This window comes from Phocoena phocoena, chromosome 14, assembly GCF_963924675.1.
Source record: "Phocoena phocoena chromosome 14, mPhoPho1.1, whole genome shotgun sequence".
NCBI classification, from domain to species: domain Eukaryota; kingdom Metazoa; phylum Chordata; class Mammalia; order Artiodactyla; family Phocoenidae; genus Phocoena; species Phocoena phocoena.
The window spans coordinates 1,953,853-1,973,489 of NC_089232.1; the positions used below are offsets into that span (position 1 = coordinate 1,953,853).

The 19,637-nt window shown below is 52.5% G+C and overlaps 1 protein-coding gene across 1 annotated transcript; it reads right to left on the reverse strand.

Moving 5' to 3' along the window:
* Positions 1–11,804: 11,804 nt before the first annotated feature.
* On the reverse strand, positions 11,805–18,217 carry ECRG4 (ECRG4 augurin precursor). The gene is made up of 4 exons (XM_065891650.1): positions 18,139–18,217; positions 16,248–16,295; positions 14,049–14,206; positions 11,805–11,963 (listed from the first exon to the last, which is right to left on the reverse strand). The coding sequence occupies exons 1-4, from the start codon at positions 18,215–18,217 to the stop codon at positions 11,805–11,807; spliced, it is 444 nt and encodes a 147-aa protein (XP_065747722.1).
* Between the last annotated feature and the right edge of the window lie 1,420 nt (positions 18,218–19,637).

The window sequence follows — 19,637 nt, forward strand, 5'->3', positions numbered from 1 at the left end:
GACCGTGCCATTGAAGGGTCCAGGGGGGCAGGGAGGAGGTGGACCCTGTCATAGTGGGGGACATGTGGCCAGGGAGGAGGTGGGCCCTTTCATACAGGGGACCAGGGTGGCAGGGAGGTAGTGGACCCTGTCATAGAGGGGGTCAGGGAGGCAGAGATTATGTGCACCCTATCATAGGCAGGGAGGAGTGGGACCCTTTCACAGATTGGGTCAGGGGGGCAGGGAAGAGGTGGACCATGTCATAGAGGGATTCAGGGGGGCAGGGATTATGCAGACCGCATCATAGAGGGGTTCAGGTGGGAAGTGAGGAGGTGGAGCCTGTCATAGAGGGGTTCAGGGGGGCATGGATTATGTGGACCATGTTATAGAGTGGTTCAGGGGGGCAGGGAGGAGGTGTAATCTGTCATAGAGGGGGTCAGGGGGGCAGGGAGGAGGTGGACCCTGTCATAGAGGATGTCAGGTGGTCAGGGAGGAAGGGGACACTGTCATAGAGGGGGACGGGGGGCAGGGAGAGGTGGACCCTGTAATAGAGGGGATCGGGGTGCAGGGATTGGGTGGACTCTGTCATAGAGAGGGTCTGGGGTGCAGGGAGGAAGCGGACCGTGTCATAGAGGGGGTCAGGGAGACAGGGAGAAGTTGTACCCTGTCATAGAGGGGATCAAGGGGGCAGGGATTAGGTGGACCCTGTCTTAGAGGGGGTCGGGGGGAAGGGAGGAGGCTGACCTTGTCAAAGGGGGGTCAGGGCTGCAGGGAGGAGGTGGACCCTGTCACAGAGAGAGTCAGGGTGGCAGTGAGGTGGTCATAGAAGGGGTCAGGGGGGCAGGGATGAAGTAAACCCTGTCAATAGAGGGGGTCACGGGTGCAGGGAGGAAGTGGAACCTGTCACAGTGGGGTTAGCGGGGGCAGGGAGGAGATGGAACCTGTCACAGAAGGTTCAGGGTGGCAGGGAGGAGGTGGACCCTGTCATAGATGGGGTCACAGGGGCATGGTTTAGGTGGACCCTGTCATAGAGGGGGTCAGGGGGGCAGGGAGGAGGTGGACCCTGTCATAGAGGGGGGTCATGTGGGTAGGGAGGAGATGGACCTTGTCATAGAGGGGTTCAAGGGAGCAGGGATTATGTGGACCATGTCATAGAAGGGTTCAGGGGGTCAGGGAGGAGATGGACCCTGTCATAAAGGGAGTATGGGGGACAGGGAGGAGGTAGACCATGTCATATAGGGGTTTAGGGGGGCAGGGAGGAGGTGAACCCTGTCATAGAGGGGGTCAGTGGGGCAGGGAGGTGGTGGACCCTGTCTTAGAGGGGGTCAGAGGGGCATGGATTTGGTGGACCCTGTCATAGAGGGGATAAGGGGGGCACGGATTATGTGGAGCGTTTCATAGAGGGGTTCATGTGGGTAGGGAGGAGATAGACCCTGTCATAGAGGGAGTTAGGGGGGCAGGGAGGAGGTTGACCCTATCATAGAGGGGTTCAGAGGGGCAGGGTGTAGGTGGATCTTGTCATAGAGGGGGTCAGGGGGCATGGAGGCGGTGAACCCTGTCATAGACAGGGCCAGGGGGGAGGTGGACCCTGTCATAGAGGGGGTCAGGGGGGCAGGGAGGAGGTGGACCCTGTCATAGAGAGTGTTAGGAGGACAGGGAGGAGGTGGACCATGTCATATAGGGGTTCAAAGGGGCAGGTGGACCCTGTCATAGAGGGGTTCAGAGGGGCAGGGTGTAGGTGGATCTTGTCATAGAGGGTGTCAGGGGGCACGGAGGTGAACCCCGTCATAGACGGGGTCGGGGGGGTGTGGACCCTGTGATAGAGGGGGTCAGGGGAGCAGGGAGGAGGTGGACCCTTTCATAGAGGGGTTCAGGGGGAGAGGGAGGAGTTGGACCCTGATTTAGAGGGGATCAGCGGGGCAGGAATTATTTGGACCCTGTCATAGAGGCGGCAAGGGGGGCAGGGAGGTTGTGGACCCTGTTATAGAGGATTTCAGCGGGGCAGGGATTATTTGGACCCTGTCATAGAGGGCCTCAGAAGGGCAGGGAGGAGGTGGACCCTGTCATAGACGCGTTCTTGGGGGCAGGGAAGAGGTGGATCCTGTTATTGAGGGGGGCAGGGAGGCAGAGATAAGGTGGACCCTGTCATGGAGGGGTTCACGGGGGCACAAGGAGGTGGACACTGTCATATGAGGGTTCAGGGGGGCAGGGACTAGTTGGACCCTGTCATAGAGGCGTTCTTGGGAGCAGGGAGAAGGTGGACCCTGTCATAGAGGGGGACAGGGAGGCATGGATTAGGTCCATCCTGTCATAGAGGGGATCGGGGGGGAGGGATTACTTGCGTCCTGTCATAGAGTGGGTCAGAGTGTCAGGGAGGAGGTGGACTCTGTCATAGAAGGGTTCAGGGGGCAGGGGGGAGGTGGGCCCTGTCATAGACGGGTTCAAGGTGGCAGGGCGGTGGACCTTGTCACAGAGGGGATCAGCGGGGCAGGGATTATTTGGACCCTGTCATAGAGGGATCAGGGATTCAGGGAGGATGTATACCCTGTCATAATGGGGTTCAGGGGGGCAGTGAGGAGGTGGACCCTGTCCTAGAGGGAGTCAGGGGGGCAGGGATTATGTGCACCCTATCATAGAGGGGTTCAAGTGGGCAGGGAGGAGGTGGACCCTGTCATAGAAGGATCAGGGGGGCATGGATTTTGTGGACTGTGTCATAGAGGGGATAAGGGGGGCAGGGATTATGTGGAGCGTTTCATAGAGGGTTTCAGGGGGGCAGGGAGGAGGTGTACCCTGTCATATACGGGGTCATGGGGGTAGGGAGGAGGTGGACCCTGTCAGAGTTGGTTAGGGGGGCAGGGAGGAGGTGGACCCTGTCATAGAGGGAATAAGGGGGGCTGGGATTAGCTGGACCCTGTCAGAGGAGGTCAGCGTGGCAGGTAGGAGTTGGACCCTGTCATAGAGTGGATCAGGGGCCAGGTAGGAGGTGGTCCCTGTCATAGAGGGGATCAGCGGGGCAGGGATTAGTTGGACCCTGTCATAGAGGGGGTCAGGGTGGGAAGGGAGGAGGTTGATCCTATCACCGAGGGTGTCAGGGGAGCAGGGAAGTGGTGGACCCTTTCATAGAGGGATTCAGGGGAGCAGGGAGGAGGTGGACCCTGTCATAGAGGGGATCGGGGTGCAGGGATTAGGTGGACCCTGTCATAGTCAGGGACGGGGGGGCAGGGAAGAGGTGGACCCTGTCATAGGGGGAATCAGGTGGGCAGGGAGGAGCTGGACCCTCTCATAGAGGGGGTCAAGGGGGCAGGGAAGAGATGGACACTGTCCTAGAGGGGTTCAAGGGGGCAAGGAGGATGTGTACCCTGTCATGGAGGGGGTCAGGGGCGCAGCGCCGAGGTGGACCCTGTCCTAGAGTGGGTCAGGGTGGCAGGGAAGAAGTGGACCCTGTCTTAGAGGGGTTCAGGGGGGCAGGGAGGAGGTGGACCTTATCATAGAGGGGTTCAGGGGGGCAGGGAGGAGGTGGACCCCGTCTTAGAGGGGTTCAGGGGGTATCTACTAGATGGACCCTCTAATAGAGGGAATCAGGGGGGCAAGGAGGAGGTGGACTCTGTCATAGAGGGGTTCAGGGGAGCAGGGAGGAGGTGGACCCTGTCATAGGGGGGATCGGGGTGCAGGGATTAGGTGGACCCTGTCATAGTCAGGGATGGGGCAGCAGGGAATAGGTGGACCCTGTCATAGAGGGGTTCAGGAGGCAGGGAGGAGCTTGACTCTCTCATAGAGGGGGTCGGGGGCAAGGAAGAGGTGGACACTGTCCTAGAGGGGTTCAAGGGGGCAGGAAAGATGTGTACCCTGTCATGGAGGGGGTCAGGAGTGCAGGGCTGAGGTGGACCCTGTCCTAGAGTGGGTCAGGGTGGCAGGGAGGAAGTGGACCCTGTCTTAGAGGGTGTCATGGGGGCAGGGAGGAAGTGGACCCTGTCATAGAGGCGTTCAGGGGGCCAGGGTGGAGGTGGACCCTGTCATAGAGGGTGTTAGGGTTGCATCGAGGAGGTGGACCCTGCCCTAGAGCGGGTCATGTGGGCAGAGATTAGGTGGACCCTGTCATAGAGGGGGTCAGGGGGGCAGGGAGGAGGTGGACCCTGTCATAGAGGGGTTCAGGGGGGCAGGGAGGCGGTGGACCCTGTCATAGAGGGGGTCAGGGGGGCAGGGAGGAGGTGGACCCTGTCATAGAGGGGGTCAGGGTGGCAGGGAGGAGGTGGACCTGTCATAGAGGTGGTCAGGGGCGACGGGAGGAAGTGGACCCTGCCATGGACGGGGGGACAGATAAAGGGGTGTGGGGTGCACCACCTAATCTCAGCTGTGGTTCGTGTTCTGTTCGTAACTCACGTTGTGTCTTGGAGGTGACATTGTAACCCTCTGTCCATTGTCGTCACGTGTAAACCTGAGAGTAGGTCACCTGTTTCTTTCCGGGTGCAGTCAGGCTCCCCCAGCACACTTTCTAGAGCGACTGCCCGGCCAGGCTCTGTGTGAGGCTCTGTAGACTTTCTGGCACAGACAGTGGCGATCATCGTCCTGGGTTCACTGTCCACCTGGAGAAACATCTGTCCCACAATCCCCTGTGTGATTGATAATTTTCCCAAAGGAGGAGCCTTGGAAGAGGCACCCTGACAGGGAGGTGCCCTGGAAGAGCTGGGGCAGAAAAGTGACAATGACAACACTAAGCTGTGAAGGAGGTCTGGGAATTAAGAGACAGAACTTTCCAGAAGGAGGGAGGGCAACGGCAGCCTGAAGGGGTTGGGAGGCTGGGGCATGTGGAGTCTGAGCCAGGGGAGTGGGGGAGGGAGGAAGCTGGCCAGGGAGGCAGAGGCCAGACATCCTAGGACTCATGCATTTTCACCTTAACCTCAGAATAACTGGAAGTTTTCACCCTGGATATATTACAGGAATTGCACTGGGAAGCCCTTCACATAGGGAGTTTCATGAATGGGGGAACATATTGCATTGTTTGTTTCTAATAACCCTTAACTCAAATTTACCCTTTTCTTCAATTATAAATGTCGACAAGAAACCGCAGTAGTGTCAGGTCTTACCTGGGACTTTGTCACCAAGTATACCTGTCACAGATCTCGTTATTTGTACCATGACGAAGCACATTTATTACCATGTCACAAATTTGTCTTTTAAAGTGTTGATATCTTTTTCAATATAGCTGCTTTCATTTGTAATCTTGTGGATTTTATGTATTAAAAAGCATTATTCTTAGGAGAGATTTCCTAAACACACTAAAATGGTGAAGACCGTATGATTTTAAATCAATGATCAAATGGGAGCCTCTAGTAGTGGCGGCAGATTAGATAGATAACCTGAGTCATCAATGCTCCGGTGGGAGCAGATGAGCTGCTGAGTATGAGTTTTAAAAATCTTTTTAAAATGCATCCCCTTAGATGATACAAAAGCAAGGAATCTGCAGAATCCCAGAATGAAGCAAAAATTGCCTGGAGGATTCTGCAGAATTCTGTAGAGCCTGTGCTTCTCTGAAGGCTGCCCGGCACTCAGAAAAGGAGACAAACCGGGTCAGATGCCCCCTATCAGACTGAGCCCCCAAAAGGCTCCAGCTTGATGAGGGTAAGTGACAAATTAACCCATCACAGTGAAAAGGGCAGTTAGGATGCTTTGGGTGGGAGTGGATGGGTGGGTGGGGGCACCAGGAGAACAGGGACCACGAGGGGTCCCTGTTTGGTAGACGCCCACCCCCCAGCCCTGGCCCCTGAACCTTAGGCCACTAGCAACAAGAGATCCAAGTGCTGGCTGGAAGAATCCAACTCAGGCTTAACGTTGTGTGGAGCAACGAAGACCCAACACAGCCAAAAATAAATAAATTTAAAAAACCCAAAAAACAGCTCCAAAGAAAATGAGTACATCATGGTTAGAAATTACATGACATCAAGCAGGTGAGACACCATGAGTGAGAAGCAAAGGGTGGCAGCTAGAAATAGAGCCGCGAAGACTTCAGATGGTGGAAATAAAGTTTAACACCTTTAAGGAAATGAAAGGGAAACTTTAGAATCTGAACAGGTAACAAGACATAACTAAGCACATTTGAAAAAGGGAAAATAGTGAAATGTATACACCTGCATAAAGTTCAAGAAATAATAGGATGGGGAAGAGGTAACACTCAGAAATACAATTTTCCAAATTTGTTGAAAGACACCAACCCTCAGATTACAAAGCCCAGCAAGCCCCAAGCAGTATAAATATATAGACACAGATGTAAGTACCAAAGGTGGGTCTGTTATAAAAGTCAGCTGGACAGGACGGTGTCCCCTCCCCACAAGAAAGACAGGTTATAGCGAAAGCCTTCACATCAACAGTGGAAACCACAAGGCTATATGACAGCATCTTCAAAGTGCTAACTCAACCAAGAATTCTGTACCGAGTAAAACAAGGCAAAGTGAAACTTGGGAGTTTACCATCAAGGGACCCTCACTAAACGGATTCTGGAGGATGGAATTAAGGCCAAAGGAAAATGAGCTCAGAGTGTGGTCTGAGTCTGAAGGAGAAATAGTGAACCAAGTGGATGTGTGACATCTAATCAAACCAGTAACTATAAATGAAACAACGGTAACTTATGGGGAAATAAAGCAGACTAGATTTTAAATGCCAAGTTATTGGAGGTTATAAATTGGGAGGGGAGGTTGCAGAATCAAGTATTTTGGGGTCCTTGTACCGTCCAGAAGACTATGGCTACTGATGACTGGTAACTTGTTAAATATGGATTAAATGGGCAAACTCTAATAGAACAGACCCAGTGTAACCTTCAAAGGAGGTGAAAGGAAAAGAATAAGTGAAGGAAAACGGTCCACATGAAGGCAGGAGAAGAGGAAAAGGGGGAGAGGAACACGTAAAACGGGCCACACGTAAAACGGGCCAAGTCAAAATTCAAAATGCGATGTTAGAGATAAAACTAAATCACAAGGGACTTCCCTAGAGGTCCAGTGGTTGAGACTTTGCCTTCCAATGCAGGGGGTGCAGGTTCAATCCCTGGCCAGCAAACTAAGATTCCCGCATGCCGCATGGCCAAAAAACCAGAACATAAAAACATAAGCAATATTGTAGAAAATTCAAAAAAACACTTTAAAAATGGTCCACAACAACAACAAAATCTTAAAAAAAAAACCAAATCATAAATCACAATACGTGTAAGTAGACTAAATTCTCCTGTTCAGACCTTAAGAATTATACCCTATTTGCAAAACAAAACAAATGTCAGCTATGTACTCTTTGCAAAAAAAAACACACCTAAAGCACGCAGAAAGATAAAAGGCCCAACTACGGAAAAGACAGACCAGGCAATTAGTAACCAACAGGAGGGAAAATATAGTCATATTAACAGCAAAGGAGAATCAGGCAAAAGCATCATTAGAAATAAGGAAATTTGCTGCCTAACAGTAAGTGATTCCATTCACTGGGAAAATGTATCGATTCTAGGCGTGTGTCCCATGTGAATTTGTGTATAGCCTCGTGTGAAGCCAGACTGACAGCATTAAAGGAAAAACTTGTCAAATCCATTGTCACAGTGGATTTTAACACACTTATCAGTAATCGGTAGATCAAATGAACCAAGAAAATTAGTAAGAAAATAGAATATGTGAACAGTGTCACAATCGGGCTTGAGCTAATGCATCTGACTGCGTCTGATGTCTGGAAAAGACACATCTCTTTCAGGGACACATGGACACGTACTGGTTTGGCACACGCTTAGATGTAAAGCTGGCCTCAGTATGCTTCAACGAATTATGATCGGACTACACTGTTTAAAAACCGCAATGCAATTAAGTTAGAAAACAAAGCCAGTAAGATAATTAGAAAAATTCATTCACTTGGAAATTTAATAACACTTGTAATCGACTCATGGGTCAAAGGAGAAATTATCATTGAAATTAGACAAATTCATCATCTAACTTTTCACATCAAACCCATGGGATACAATTCTTGAAAGGAAACTTAGAATAGTAAGAATTTGCCTTTGAAAAAAATAAGGCTCAAAACTGAGCAAAGATCTAACATAAGTCAAAGACCCACAGATGCAGAAGGAAGGAAATTAAGAGAACAGAAATTTATGAAATACAGAAGCACATCAACAAGGCTACATGTTTGAAAAGACAAGATTCATTTTTTTTAAAGGCACAAATGAAATGGAGTGAAAAAAATAACTACAGATGTTACAGAGAAAAAAAGATAAGATACTAAGATCAACTCTCAACACACTTCAAGTTTTCATATAATCGATGGCTATTGAGAAAGACAGAATTTAGCAAAACAGATTCAAGGAGAGAAACGAAGCCAGAATAATCATTTACCAGTAAAAGAAATGCATTCAATGGTCAAAAATTTTACCATGAAGAAAACACCACATGCAAATGGCTTTATCAGAATGCTCCCAAACATTCAGGAAACAGATAATTCCACTTTTACATGAATAGTAAACAATTCATTTGAAGAAGACATTATAAACTGGACACCCAAACTGCCCAAAACGGAATGGGAAAGAAAACTACAGGCCAATCTTCCTCACGAAAACAGATGCAAAAATTCTGAACAAATATTATCCAACCAGATCTAACAATGAAAAACAAAATCATGATCAAGTTAGTTTTTATTCCAGGAATGAGACTGATTAATATTAAAATGTATTACTAGAAACTGTTGTTAATTACCAGATTTAAAAGGATATGTTATCTCAAAGATAAAGAAACTAGAATTCAGTATCCATATATGACATTTAAAATTTTTCTTAGCATATTTTTAAAAGAATAGTAATTTCCTTAACTTGACAAAAGACATTGACCAAGAACATCTAGCAAACATACTTTATGGAGAAGCAGGGCAACATTTAAGATGAAGACGTCCTTCCCAGCACGCCCGCCCCGAAAAGAAACAAAAGAGTTTTGTTTTGTTTTTTTTGTTTTTGTTTTTTTTTTTTTTGCGGTTTGCGGGCCTCCCACTGCTGTGGCCTCTCCCGTTGCGGAGCACAGGCTCCGGACGCGCAGGCGCAGCGGCCATGGCTCACGGGCCCAGCCGCTCCGCGGCATGTGGGAGCTTCCCGGACGGGGACACGAACCCGCGTCCCCTGCATCGGCAGGCGGACTCTCAAGCACTGCGCCACCAGGGAAGCCCAAAACAAAAGTTTTAATGTAACTCTGGTACTCAAGCTCATACTGCTCGCCACAGGACAGGCCAATAATCGAGAGACGAGTTGTTGGGCAAAGAATAACGACTTCCTTCAGAGAGCCCCCAAACCCAGTAGACGACAGGCTCGTGCCCCAAAGAACCCTCTTGCTGAGTCAGCATTCAGGCTCCTTTTATACTAAAAGGGGCGGGACTAAAGCCAAGCACTTCCTGGTTCCCGTCAGCCTCCGGAGGGGAGGTGTTAATTTCTCCCTCCCGCAGTCATTCACAGGTGGGCCTGTTCAGGAGGTTTCCTGGGAGCTCAACCCAGGTATTTTAGCTGAATGCTCATTACCTGGGAGGCAGGGGTCCCAGAGATGGGCCGTTATGGAGAATTTAAGCTTATAGGCAGCGTCCCTCCAGAGATTAACTGGTAACAGGATACAGAGGTTCTTCCCGATTACCGTTACCCACTGTCAACGTCCAGTCCACAGTCTTGTGGGAAGAGGCACAAAGGCTGCCCGGGCTATTTCCTACTGAAGGGGGGCGATGGCTATTCTTTAGAATCTTTAGTTGGTAGTAAACATTCCCCATTTTTGGAGACAGAAGTTCAAGATAAAACACAAACAGCACATACAAGTGCTAGCCTTCAGAGAAGCAAACGAACCAGTTCACAAATCGGGTCAAAGTCCAACAACTCGTTCCTCTCTCCAACAGGGTACACCCCACTCCAATACGAAACAAACTGGCTTATTCCAGAGAAAAAGCCCCAAACGGAGAGGAATAAAGTTCCCAGCTGTACACACCGGAGCCACTTACCCTACCGTACGGAGACCGTCGGCTCCCAGACGATTCCTTCCTTCCACTGCCAAGCGCTGGGGCGGCCGGTGCTGCTTCAGAGAACCTTGAAGGCAGATCCCCAGGACAAGGGGTCCCGGCAGCTGCTAGGGTCTTAACCCAGAATTCCCCAGCCAGGGCTGGCAGGCCACGAGCAGCAAGGCTCCTGGGTGGCCTCATCAAAATTTGTTCCCAAGTCCAAGCTTGTACTGCTCGCCACACGACAGGCTGATAAATTGAGAGCCGAGCTGCTGGGGCAAAGAGTGACTTTACCTGGGAAGCCAGCAGAGCAAGATGGCAGGCCGGACGCCCAAAGGACCGCCTTGCTGAGTCAGCATTCAGGCTCCTTTTATACTAAAAGGGGCGGGACTAAAGCCAAGCACTTCCTGGTTCCCGTCAGCCTCCGGAGGGGAGGTGTTAATTTCTCCCTCAAGCAGTTATTCACAGGTGGGCCTGTTCAGGAGGTTTCCTGCGAGCTCAACACAGGTATTTTAGCTGAATGCTCATTACCTGGGAGGCAGGGGTCCGAGATGGGCCATTGTGTGCAATTTTAGCTTATAGGCAGCGTCCCTTTAGTGATTAACTTGTAAGAGAATGCAAAATGTTCTTCCCTATTACAGCTCTATGTTATATTAAAATGTAAAGTAGTACAACTGATGTGGAAAACATGTGTGGTGATTTCTCAAATTAAACAGAGTTACCATATGATCTAATAATTCCACTTCTGGGTATATCCCCAAAAGAATTGAACGTGGGGACATGAAGAGATGTTTACAGACCCACTGAACTATACATCTGAAAATGCTTAAAATGATGGATTTTATGTTGTGTATATTTTACCACAAAGTTTTAAAAGTTGTAAGGATTCCAAAGGATTGTCCACAAACACTGCTCTCCCGATGCTGGTAGGTACTTCTCACCAAACCCAGGGGTTTATCACCTGCAGCTTGTGAATGAGGTTGTGTTTCAGAGACTATATGCAAAATCATGTATCATTTTTCTGAGAAAGCTTCCATCAGGCCGTCAGAGGGTCTGTGACCCACACGAGTTCAAGAGCCATTCTGCGGGCCCCTCCCCTCTGCAGGTGTCACCTCTCCACTTTCGCCCCCTCCCTCTACCCACCCCCAGGGCACTTTTCTCTTTCATTCACTCAGATTGTTTAAACATGATGCAATGTATATTCTTAAATCTTTCTTGAGCTCATTAGACGAGGTTTAATTTTTTTAAGACAAGTGAGGCTCTGAAATCAACCAAACTTCAGTGTTTTTTCTATTACCCTTTTTTTCCTGCCTGACAATATTAAACAGGTCCACCTCTGGCTCGGGATGTGGCACAGCAAATTTGCAAACCCATGTGGATCCTCAATCCTCCAAACCGTGTTCTGTGACCTTAAATAATTTCCAGCTAAATTTTCTTGCTGTTTTTTTTATTTTTAATTTGGCATTTAGTGTGGACTGAATTCTAATACATTGAAGACACCTGCTGGGTCCCATGGCCTGGGGTGGTGGGAATTCTTAGCAGAGGGGAGGTGCCTCTGAGAAGCTGCTTCAACCTCAGACACAGGCAGGGAAGGAAAACTCTCGCCAGCTCAAGTTTCATCCAAATGAACTCTGAGACCTTTTAACAAAATGCTTTTATTTCTATTTTTTAATGAAATGCATTGTTAGGTACTTGCATGAAATCTCGAAAGGCATTTACGTTCTTTGCTTTAGCTCTTCCTTTGTGGCCACAGAAAGCGGGTAGGAAAGATGAGCTGAGACCAGGCGCAGCAGACACAGGCCGGGCATTGTGCGGAGCCCGCGGCCCCGAGCCCGCCTGAGTGACGGTCAGTAGTCGTCGTAGTTGACGCTGGCTCCGTGCCTGAAGCCATGGGGGCTCCGGGGACCGATCGCAGCGTCCTCATCGTAGTGGCGCTGGTGGTAATCGTAGTAGTCGTGCCCATTCCGTCCTCTGTTTAGCCAGTAGGTGATGTCATCCTCAAATTTCTGGAGGAAAAGAGGATGAGAGGGGATGAACTCAAGGACACCGTTTCCCAGAGCACATCTTACAGACGCTGTTTCTCTGGGATTTTTCTTCAACGATGAACAACCCCTCCTAAGAATAACTCCTGCCACAAGGACCTACTGTACTTGTGGGAGGAATTATATTCCGTATCTTGTAATAACTTATAATGGAAAAGAATCTGAAAAAGAATATATGTATAACTGAATCACTTTGCTGTACACCTGAAACTAACACAACATTGTAAATCAACTCTACTTCAATAGAAAACAATAAATAATCATTTAAAAAAAAAAAAACTTCTGGCTACAGCATCCCTGGGCCAGAGGTCAATACCAACCAGATGGAGAACACTGCTGAAAACTTTTTCCCCCAAAGGAGTACAACCCCTACCCTTGAACACGTCTGTCTGTGAGTTCTAAATATACCCCAGACTTCAACATTTTTCTCTTTTTCAGTAAAGAAAATGGACATCTGCCCAACACAGTAACAGCCGGGCCTGTCCCCAGGCGCCGGGTATCTGATGTGGCAGACGCCGACCCCCTCCCCGTCCCACCTGGGCTGCTGTGCAGGCTGCGGGCTTCGTAAACGTGGTGCATGAAACCACACTGCAGCCTTGGGGCAGGGAATTTGGACACGTCTGGTGGTGACACTCTCACCCCTGTTGTGTTGCTCAGACAGGCCTGGATGCAGTGATTCAGGCCACAAACGCTTACCACGTGGCCACGATTCAACCCTCATCCCCGTCTACTCGCTGGGCCTGGGGCTGCAGCCTCCTCTGACCCTCCCCCAGGCCCTGCCTTGAAAAGGAAACAGCTGGTTTGTCTCACAATACTGCAGATTTTCCCATAGTGAAGCAGCCTCATTCCTTGGTTTTTCTCATTTTATAATCTTGTTTGAGGTTTTGGCTTAACATATTTTTTTTCCAAAAAATTTTTAAAATATTTTATGAATACAGAAATAATGCAGGGCTTCCCTGGTGGCGCAGCGGTTGGGAGTCCGCCTGCCGATGCAGGGGACACGGGTTCGTGCCCCGGTCCGGGAGGATCCCACGTGCCGCGGAGCGGCTGGGCCCCTGAGCCGTGGCCGCTGAGCCTGCGCGTCCGGAGCCTGTGCTCCGCAACGGGAGAGGCCGCAACAGTGAGAGGCCCGCTTACCGCAAAAAAAAAAAAAAAAAAGATGTTTCTGAAGAGTTTAATTTTGTTCGCCTCTTGCAGTATTTTGTATACACCCTCCATTCACAATGTGAGCCATGAGCCCGTTTGGAAAAACCCTTCCAGCTGCCCCCGTGGGAGATGCCACCCTCCATCCACTCCCTGGCTGGGGCGGTGAGCTGTGGTCTCCACATCAGGACTCACTCAGCACAGCCCCGTCCATCACCCTGCAGACTCGCTCTGGGGCAGCAGAATCTCACACCTTAACTCCGCCGCTGGCTGACCTGTACCTGGTCCCCGGCTGGGAGTCGGTGATGAAAAGCAGTCTTTTTCCTTAATCTGGTGAATATGTCCACCCGTGCTACCTGGACACATGAACTGAACCGTACTTCCTGCAAATGCATTGACAAATTTTCCCAAAAACATCTGCAAAGGCCCGTCTGTCTTTAAAAGTCGCTTTGCATCTCTTTCCATTATCCTCATAGGTCTTTGCATCGATCTTGCTGTTTCTGACGTGTTTCTGAGGCAAAGTTGAAAATGTTTCAGGAGGTGCTGAGTTATTATTAAGGACACCCAGGCAAAACTGACCAGATACATTAAAAGAGTCCCTAAGAAAACCAGATTCTCGATGAATTTAAGTCCCAGCTGCTTTGGGCGGGGACGTCTCTGGAACTCTGCTTCCAAAACCTGATGGGAGAGATTCCCATTTGGGCATACTGGGATGGAGAATTCCAGCTAATGCCCTTAACGCCTGACGATCATGTGGTCCAATACCTGGCAGCTCTTGACACAGAATGGGGGCTCTGACTTCAGGGCAGATAACAGAACTTAATTCCCTGTGCCCGTTTCCCCAAAGCAGGCCTCCCCACCCCCATCCTGCCCGGCGGGAAGCCAGGCTCCAGCCAGGACACCCACCGCTTCGTCGAAGCCCAAGTACAGGAAGTGCTGGTACCACTGCTGCACCTCGGGCCGCGTGCGGTCCCACAGCTGCCGCTTGAGCCGCCCCGGGCTGCTCAGGAACTCCTTGGCTCTGCTCTCCTGGACGGCCACCGGGGTCGTAGCGGGGGCAGGGGCTGAAACGAGGGGTTCCCCACCCGCAAGTACAGAGAATGAGCTCTTTCCTCCTTGGGGTGAATTGCTCTTCTCCATCGCCCTCCCCATCCCCACCTGGCAGGAGGTGGCCTTAACTGGCATATCCTCCCTGCAGGGCGCGGGTACTGTGCGGGCTCCCGCCGTCTGTCCCGGCCTCCGGGGTAGCGAGCCCTCCTGTCCAGGCACAGCCACGTAACAGGCCCAGGGCAGGAACCGAACTCAGCTCCGCCTCTGCAGCCCCTTACCAAGCCCAGACCCCGGGCCCCAGGCCCTGGTGCTCCCCCTGGGCTCTGCCGCGGGGAAACCGTCCAGTGTCCAGTGCCGCTGGCTGCGTGTGCCTTGTCTACACAAACACGAGCATGCTGGGATTGCTTAGGGGGCCAGGGGAGAAGGAGCTGGAGCAAGGGTCTGAGCAGGCCGGCCAGCGAGCCCAGGGGAGCAGCGAGTCCTCAAGTCAGGCTGCAGGGTGACCATGAACGCTTCGACTGCCTCTTGATGGGGGTGACCCTCGCTTTCCCACGGCTTCCCCGTACGCCTTTCCATGGCGGGCTCAGCTTCAGAAAAGGCCCCGCTTCGGCAGACGTGTTAGGGGAAGTGCTGTGTCGCTGGGCCGGCCCTGCTGCCCAGCTCTGAGCCTCTGTGCCCTCATCTGCAACACGGGACTGATGGGCCCGCTTCCCGTCATGGAGGCTGCGCAGGAAAAGGCAGTCAAATGCCCTGTGTCCCTTGGTCACGTGGATAAAGATCAGGCAGCGCGTTTGTGTTTTCACCTCCTGTTCACCTGTGCATCTCCCTCAGGGCCTGTTACACTGTTCTGTACACAGTAGGTGCTCAATGTGTGTTTCTTGGCTTGAGCTGAACAAAAGCTGAGGATGTACACGGAGGAGTGATGATCATCTCGGCCGTTTGCTCGCCAGTCCCCCTTAGACAGGTGGCCCAGCCAGGGCCCCCATCACCCCTGGTGTCCCCGGGAGATGGCTGTCCAGCACAGGGAGGGGAGGGGCCATCTGAGGGGCCTGGGAGGTCGAGGGTGGACCGGGGCCTTGGGAGCAGCTGGAAGAGCCAGGGAAGATGCTGGCAGCTCCCCCAGGAGCCCCTCCCCCGAGAGGGGCCGTGTGTGTTCAACAGGTGTGTGTGTGTGGGGGGGTGTCCCCGTGGGGCCACCTGGGGAGCAGGTGCATAAGCGCTGGCACCCCCCATTGGGGAGCGGACTTCAGCCTCCTGGAGCCCCCGTTAATCCAGGGGAAAGAATAAGTAGTTAAAAATTCACCTCAGAAATGTAGTCTTGGGGGGAGATATGGGGATGTATGTATATGCAGAGCTGATTCACTTTGTTATACAGCAAAAACTAACACATCATTGTAAAGAAATTATATTCCAATAAAGATGTGAAAAAAAAATGTAGTCTTCATTCTAAGAGATAGATAACTTGCTGATTTCCAGGTGAAGACGAAAGTTCTGCGGGAGAATGGCTTTCACAAGCCCACACAATGATCGAACTGATTACAGCGGGCCCGAACTCACCTGCGTGGCTCCCAGACCGTTCTGTTTCTACGACAGTTTGCTGCGTTACCATATCTATCGGAGGCCGGTTCTTCACAACAGGTGTCAGTAACAAAACGGTCTTTCTGTCTAACCCTCCCCCAAGAGCTAGTTGGATGCGGAGGACGCCCACAATACCGCTCTGTGCTGCCCCAGAGGCTGTGTGTGCTCTTAATTCAGGTATGTGCTCTAAGGGGTGTCACGATTCTAAAATAAACAGCCTTCAATTACACTACAGCTCTGTTCCTCTTATTTCTGAGTCCACACTGACAGCTGTCAGAAAAGCATTAACTGGCAATAATATTTACCTGATGAAATACCTCACCCCATCCCCACAGGACGAGCCCTTAAGATCTGTTAACCTTCTACGGAGTAAACACTTGATTTTCCAAACACAAGCCTCAGGTGAGCACATCAACATCGCTGTTTCATTGCAGCCTGGTTAAGAATGCATCCCTTATCTGTGTGGGCTATATTTACCTTCCCCTTTCTGAAGCATCAGCTTGAGTTTGTTTCCACTTATGCCACCTAAAGGAATGAAAATGGAAATCATTTCAGGGTTGCACCGCGCCCTTAAATTTCTCACATGCAAAAATCCACGTTGGAAAAAAATCACTTCATACCCCTATGTTACATTATTTAATGCTTGTTGCATTTCCTGTTGTGTAGAAAAGGCAGTTCAGGCTGCCTGTGGCTCAAACTAGTGACAAGGGCCATGGCCGAGCAGGGCACTTTGAGCTACTTGAGACCATCGGAGCTGTTCTCTAGGAAAAGTGACGTTGTCCTTTGAGCCCTTCTGTCATAATATTCGGGCAGCCACCTGTCATATGCACCTGCCTGCAGACTTAACTTTTCATGGTACAGTCGATCAACTAGTGCCCCCCCAAATTCATACCCACCCAGAACTTCCAAATGTGAACTTATCTGGAAACAGCATCTAATGAGTTAAGGACCTCGAGGTGATATGATGCCGGGTTTAGGGTGGGCTCTAAATCCAGTGACCGGTGGTGTCCTTATAAGAGGAGGTGAGGCCACAGGGAAGGCAGCCGTGGGAAGACGGAGGCAGAGGTGGAGGTTCTCCACCACAAGTCAAGGCATGGGGCTTAGTGCTCTAAAAGCTCAGCCCCGTTTTGTAACTTGCCCTGATTGTCTTAAAATCAGGCATTATTTGTTCCATTTATTGTTGTTTTTATTCAGATCTAAAAGCGTTTCTACACTCTACAAAACGATGTTCATTTGGTGTCCTAAGAACTTTTACATTCCAGCTCAATGATGATAATATTTTAACTGATTCCTATCGCTGCATTCTCGGTATAAACGAAATAAAATACAAGCTCTGAAAAGGACTAGCTTATAGCCGATGCCCACTTGCCGTATTCAGATGTGCTTCTTAAAATGGGAGGAACAAAGAGGGAGGTGATAAAGCACGCGATGAGGAGTGATGGACTGGCCCCCCAGTGGTCCTAGATTAGAACAGCCGTCACCCTCCCCCCACCCCCTCCCAGGGCTTCTGCTGCAGCCCCCCCCGCCCCCCCGCCCGCGCTGAACATCCAAAACGCCGAAGCTGAGCACCAGGGGGGTCCTGCCTTTCCACCCCACCGTGCGGCTGCTTTGCGGTGGAAGATGCACCAGCCTCAGGGTGTTGGGCAAGTCACCTCCCGCCCTCCAGCCTCAGCAACTTCGCCGCAGGCCCGGGGTTATGACCCCTGCCTCTCAGAGCCCCGAGCCTCAGCGGCGCCCCTTGCAGGCATGAGCCGGGAAGGACGGTAGGAGGGGAGGTGCACTGTCAGGGCAAAAACCTCTGATTTCAGGTCGCCCTTCTGCGGTGGGGATGTGGGCTCCCCAGGGTTCAAAAGTCCACACCCCGAACCCGCCGCGTTTACGGCGTGTGTGTGAGAATGCGCGCATTCTGTAGGGAACCGGGATTTTCAACCCATTCACGGAGGGCTCCAAGAAGCCGAGAAAGTTAAGCCTTTCTCGCTTGAGAACTTTTCCCCAGCTGGGAGGTGAGGCCCGCTCGCAGCTCTGCAGACCTGGAACTTGACCGAGCCAAAGCGCCGGGAAGGGAACGCCTGGTAGGCACTCTGGGGATGGCCCTTCGGCTCCGCTCAGCCCCGGGCGCACCACCCGCCTACAGCGCCCACCGCGCCTGGCGCTTCGCGTTCAGCCCGAGGCTTCTCCGCCTCCTTTTCCAAGCTTGCCGCGCACATCCGAGCCCCTGCCGTTGACCCAAGCACGCCACTTCCCACCGCGCAAGGGCAGAACCCAGGACCCCCTGTCAAACCTTGGCCCTTGCCCGGGCTCAGGATGGGCGCCTAGCCCCCACGCCCTCACCGAGCCTCTCCCCGGCGCCCTGACATCGCCCCCTTACCTGGGCCCACGCACAGCATCAGGAGCAGAGCCAACGCTGGCGTGACCAGGGCGGCGGGCCGCGCGGAGGAGGCGGCCATGGCTGCAGAGTGCGCCGGAGGGAGATGCGGGCGCCTCGGCTGCCGCTGCGCGGGGAGGGTCAGTCAGGAGCGGAGGCACCAGGCGTGGGGGGCTGCGCACGGGAGGACCGCGCATAGGGGTACTGGGCGGGCGGTCCCTGCGTCCCTGCCGGGGCGGGACCCGCCGGGCGGGCGCTGTGCCTTGAGGTCCCGGGCCAAGCGTCCGTGCCAAGCCACCGCGCCCCTCTCTCCGGCCGCGGCTCCTCCAAGCCCACGGGGGGTCCGGGTGCGGGGGCCGCCAAGGACCGCAGGCGAGGGGCAAGCGAGGTCCAGCCGCTCCGGGAGGGGCCGCGCCATCCAGAGAGGGGAGGCCTCCGCCCGGGAAGGGCTGAGGATGCTGTGCCGGATCCCCGCTCAGGCCGCCGGGTCTCGCGCCTACCTGCCCCCCTCCGGTTCGCAGTCCCACTCCCCTCCGCGCCGTGCGCCCCGGCCTCCCCAGCCCGCTCCCTCCCGCGCAGGCCTTTGGAATGTCCTGGATTACAGATGCCTTTGGCAGTTCCGTGCTTCGTGCTGTTTTGAACGTCTCCACACTCTGGGTTCAGAGCTGCGTTCCAGGAAAATATCTCACTCCAGACGACCCCGATAGACGAGGCTTTTATTTTTATTTTTTTGCGGTACGCGGGCCTCTCACTGCTGCGGCCTCTCCCGTTGCGGAGCACAGGCTCCGGACGCGCAGGCTCAGCAGCCATGGCTCACGGGCCCAGCCGCTCCGCGGCATGTGGGATCTTCCCGGACCGGGTCACGAACCCGTGTCCCCTGCATCGGTAGGCGGACTCTCAACCACTGCGCCACCAGGGAAGCCCAGAGGAGGCTTTTAATAACCAGGAGCCGGTGAGCCCATTTGGTATTCTCAGGACGTATTTCCCCCTCTTGCGCCCCGGATCCACGCACACTGAAGCGGTCGCCGTGAGGCCCCGCGAGAACCGAGCGTGCCTTCCCAGGCCCCGGGCCTGTTCGCACACGAGGACTCCTCGCAGGCAGGGCGACTGCTGAGAACTAACCTCTCTAGGCCTGTCTGCACGGCGGCCGCGTCCCTTTTTAAACTTTTGCACCCTGACCCAGCTCTCCGCGTGATGCGGCTGGCGCTCTGCAGAAAAAAGCGCGTTTACCCTGAGCCAGCAAAGACCAAAGGGCCAAAGGGAAGGCGAGAAGGGGCTCTGAGAGAACCCCAAGCCTTGGGCTCACAGGCTTCAAGAGGCGCCAGAGAGAATCCGGAAGGTAACCTCATACTTGCAATGCTGGCAGGGAAGTGCTTATAAACCCCGGGGAGCTGAGATAGGATGAGAAAAAGCAAAGCAGTACCTGTCCCTCTGCCCAAGGACAAGAACGTTTATCGCGAGGAGGAAGACTCAAGCAAAGGACTGGCTTCGAACAGGCGTGG

Bases quoted from the DNA above. Each gene is read 5' to 3' on its own strand.
- ECRG4 (XM_065891650.1), bottom strand. From the start codon at position 18,217: ATGGCCGCCTCCTCCGCGCGGCCCGCCGCCCTGGTCACGCCAGCGTTG. The intron at 16,296-18,138 runs GTAAGGGGGCGA...TCATTCCTTTAG, and splicing joins GATGCTGTGCGTGGGCCCAG to GTGGCATAAGTGGAAACAAA. The intron at 11,964-14,048 runs GTGGGTGTCCTG...CTTTTCCTCCAG, and splicing joins ACTTGGGCTTCGACGAAGCG to AAATTTGAGGATGACATCAC.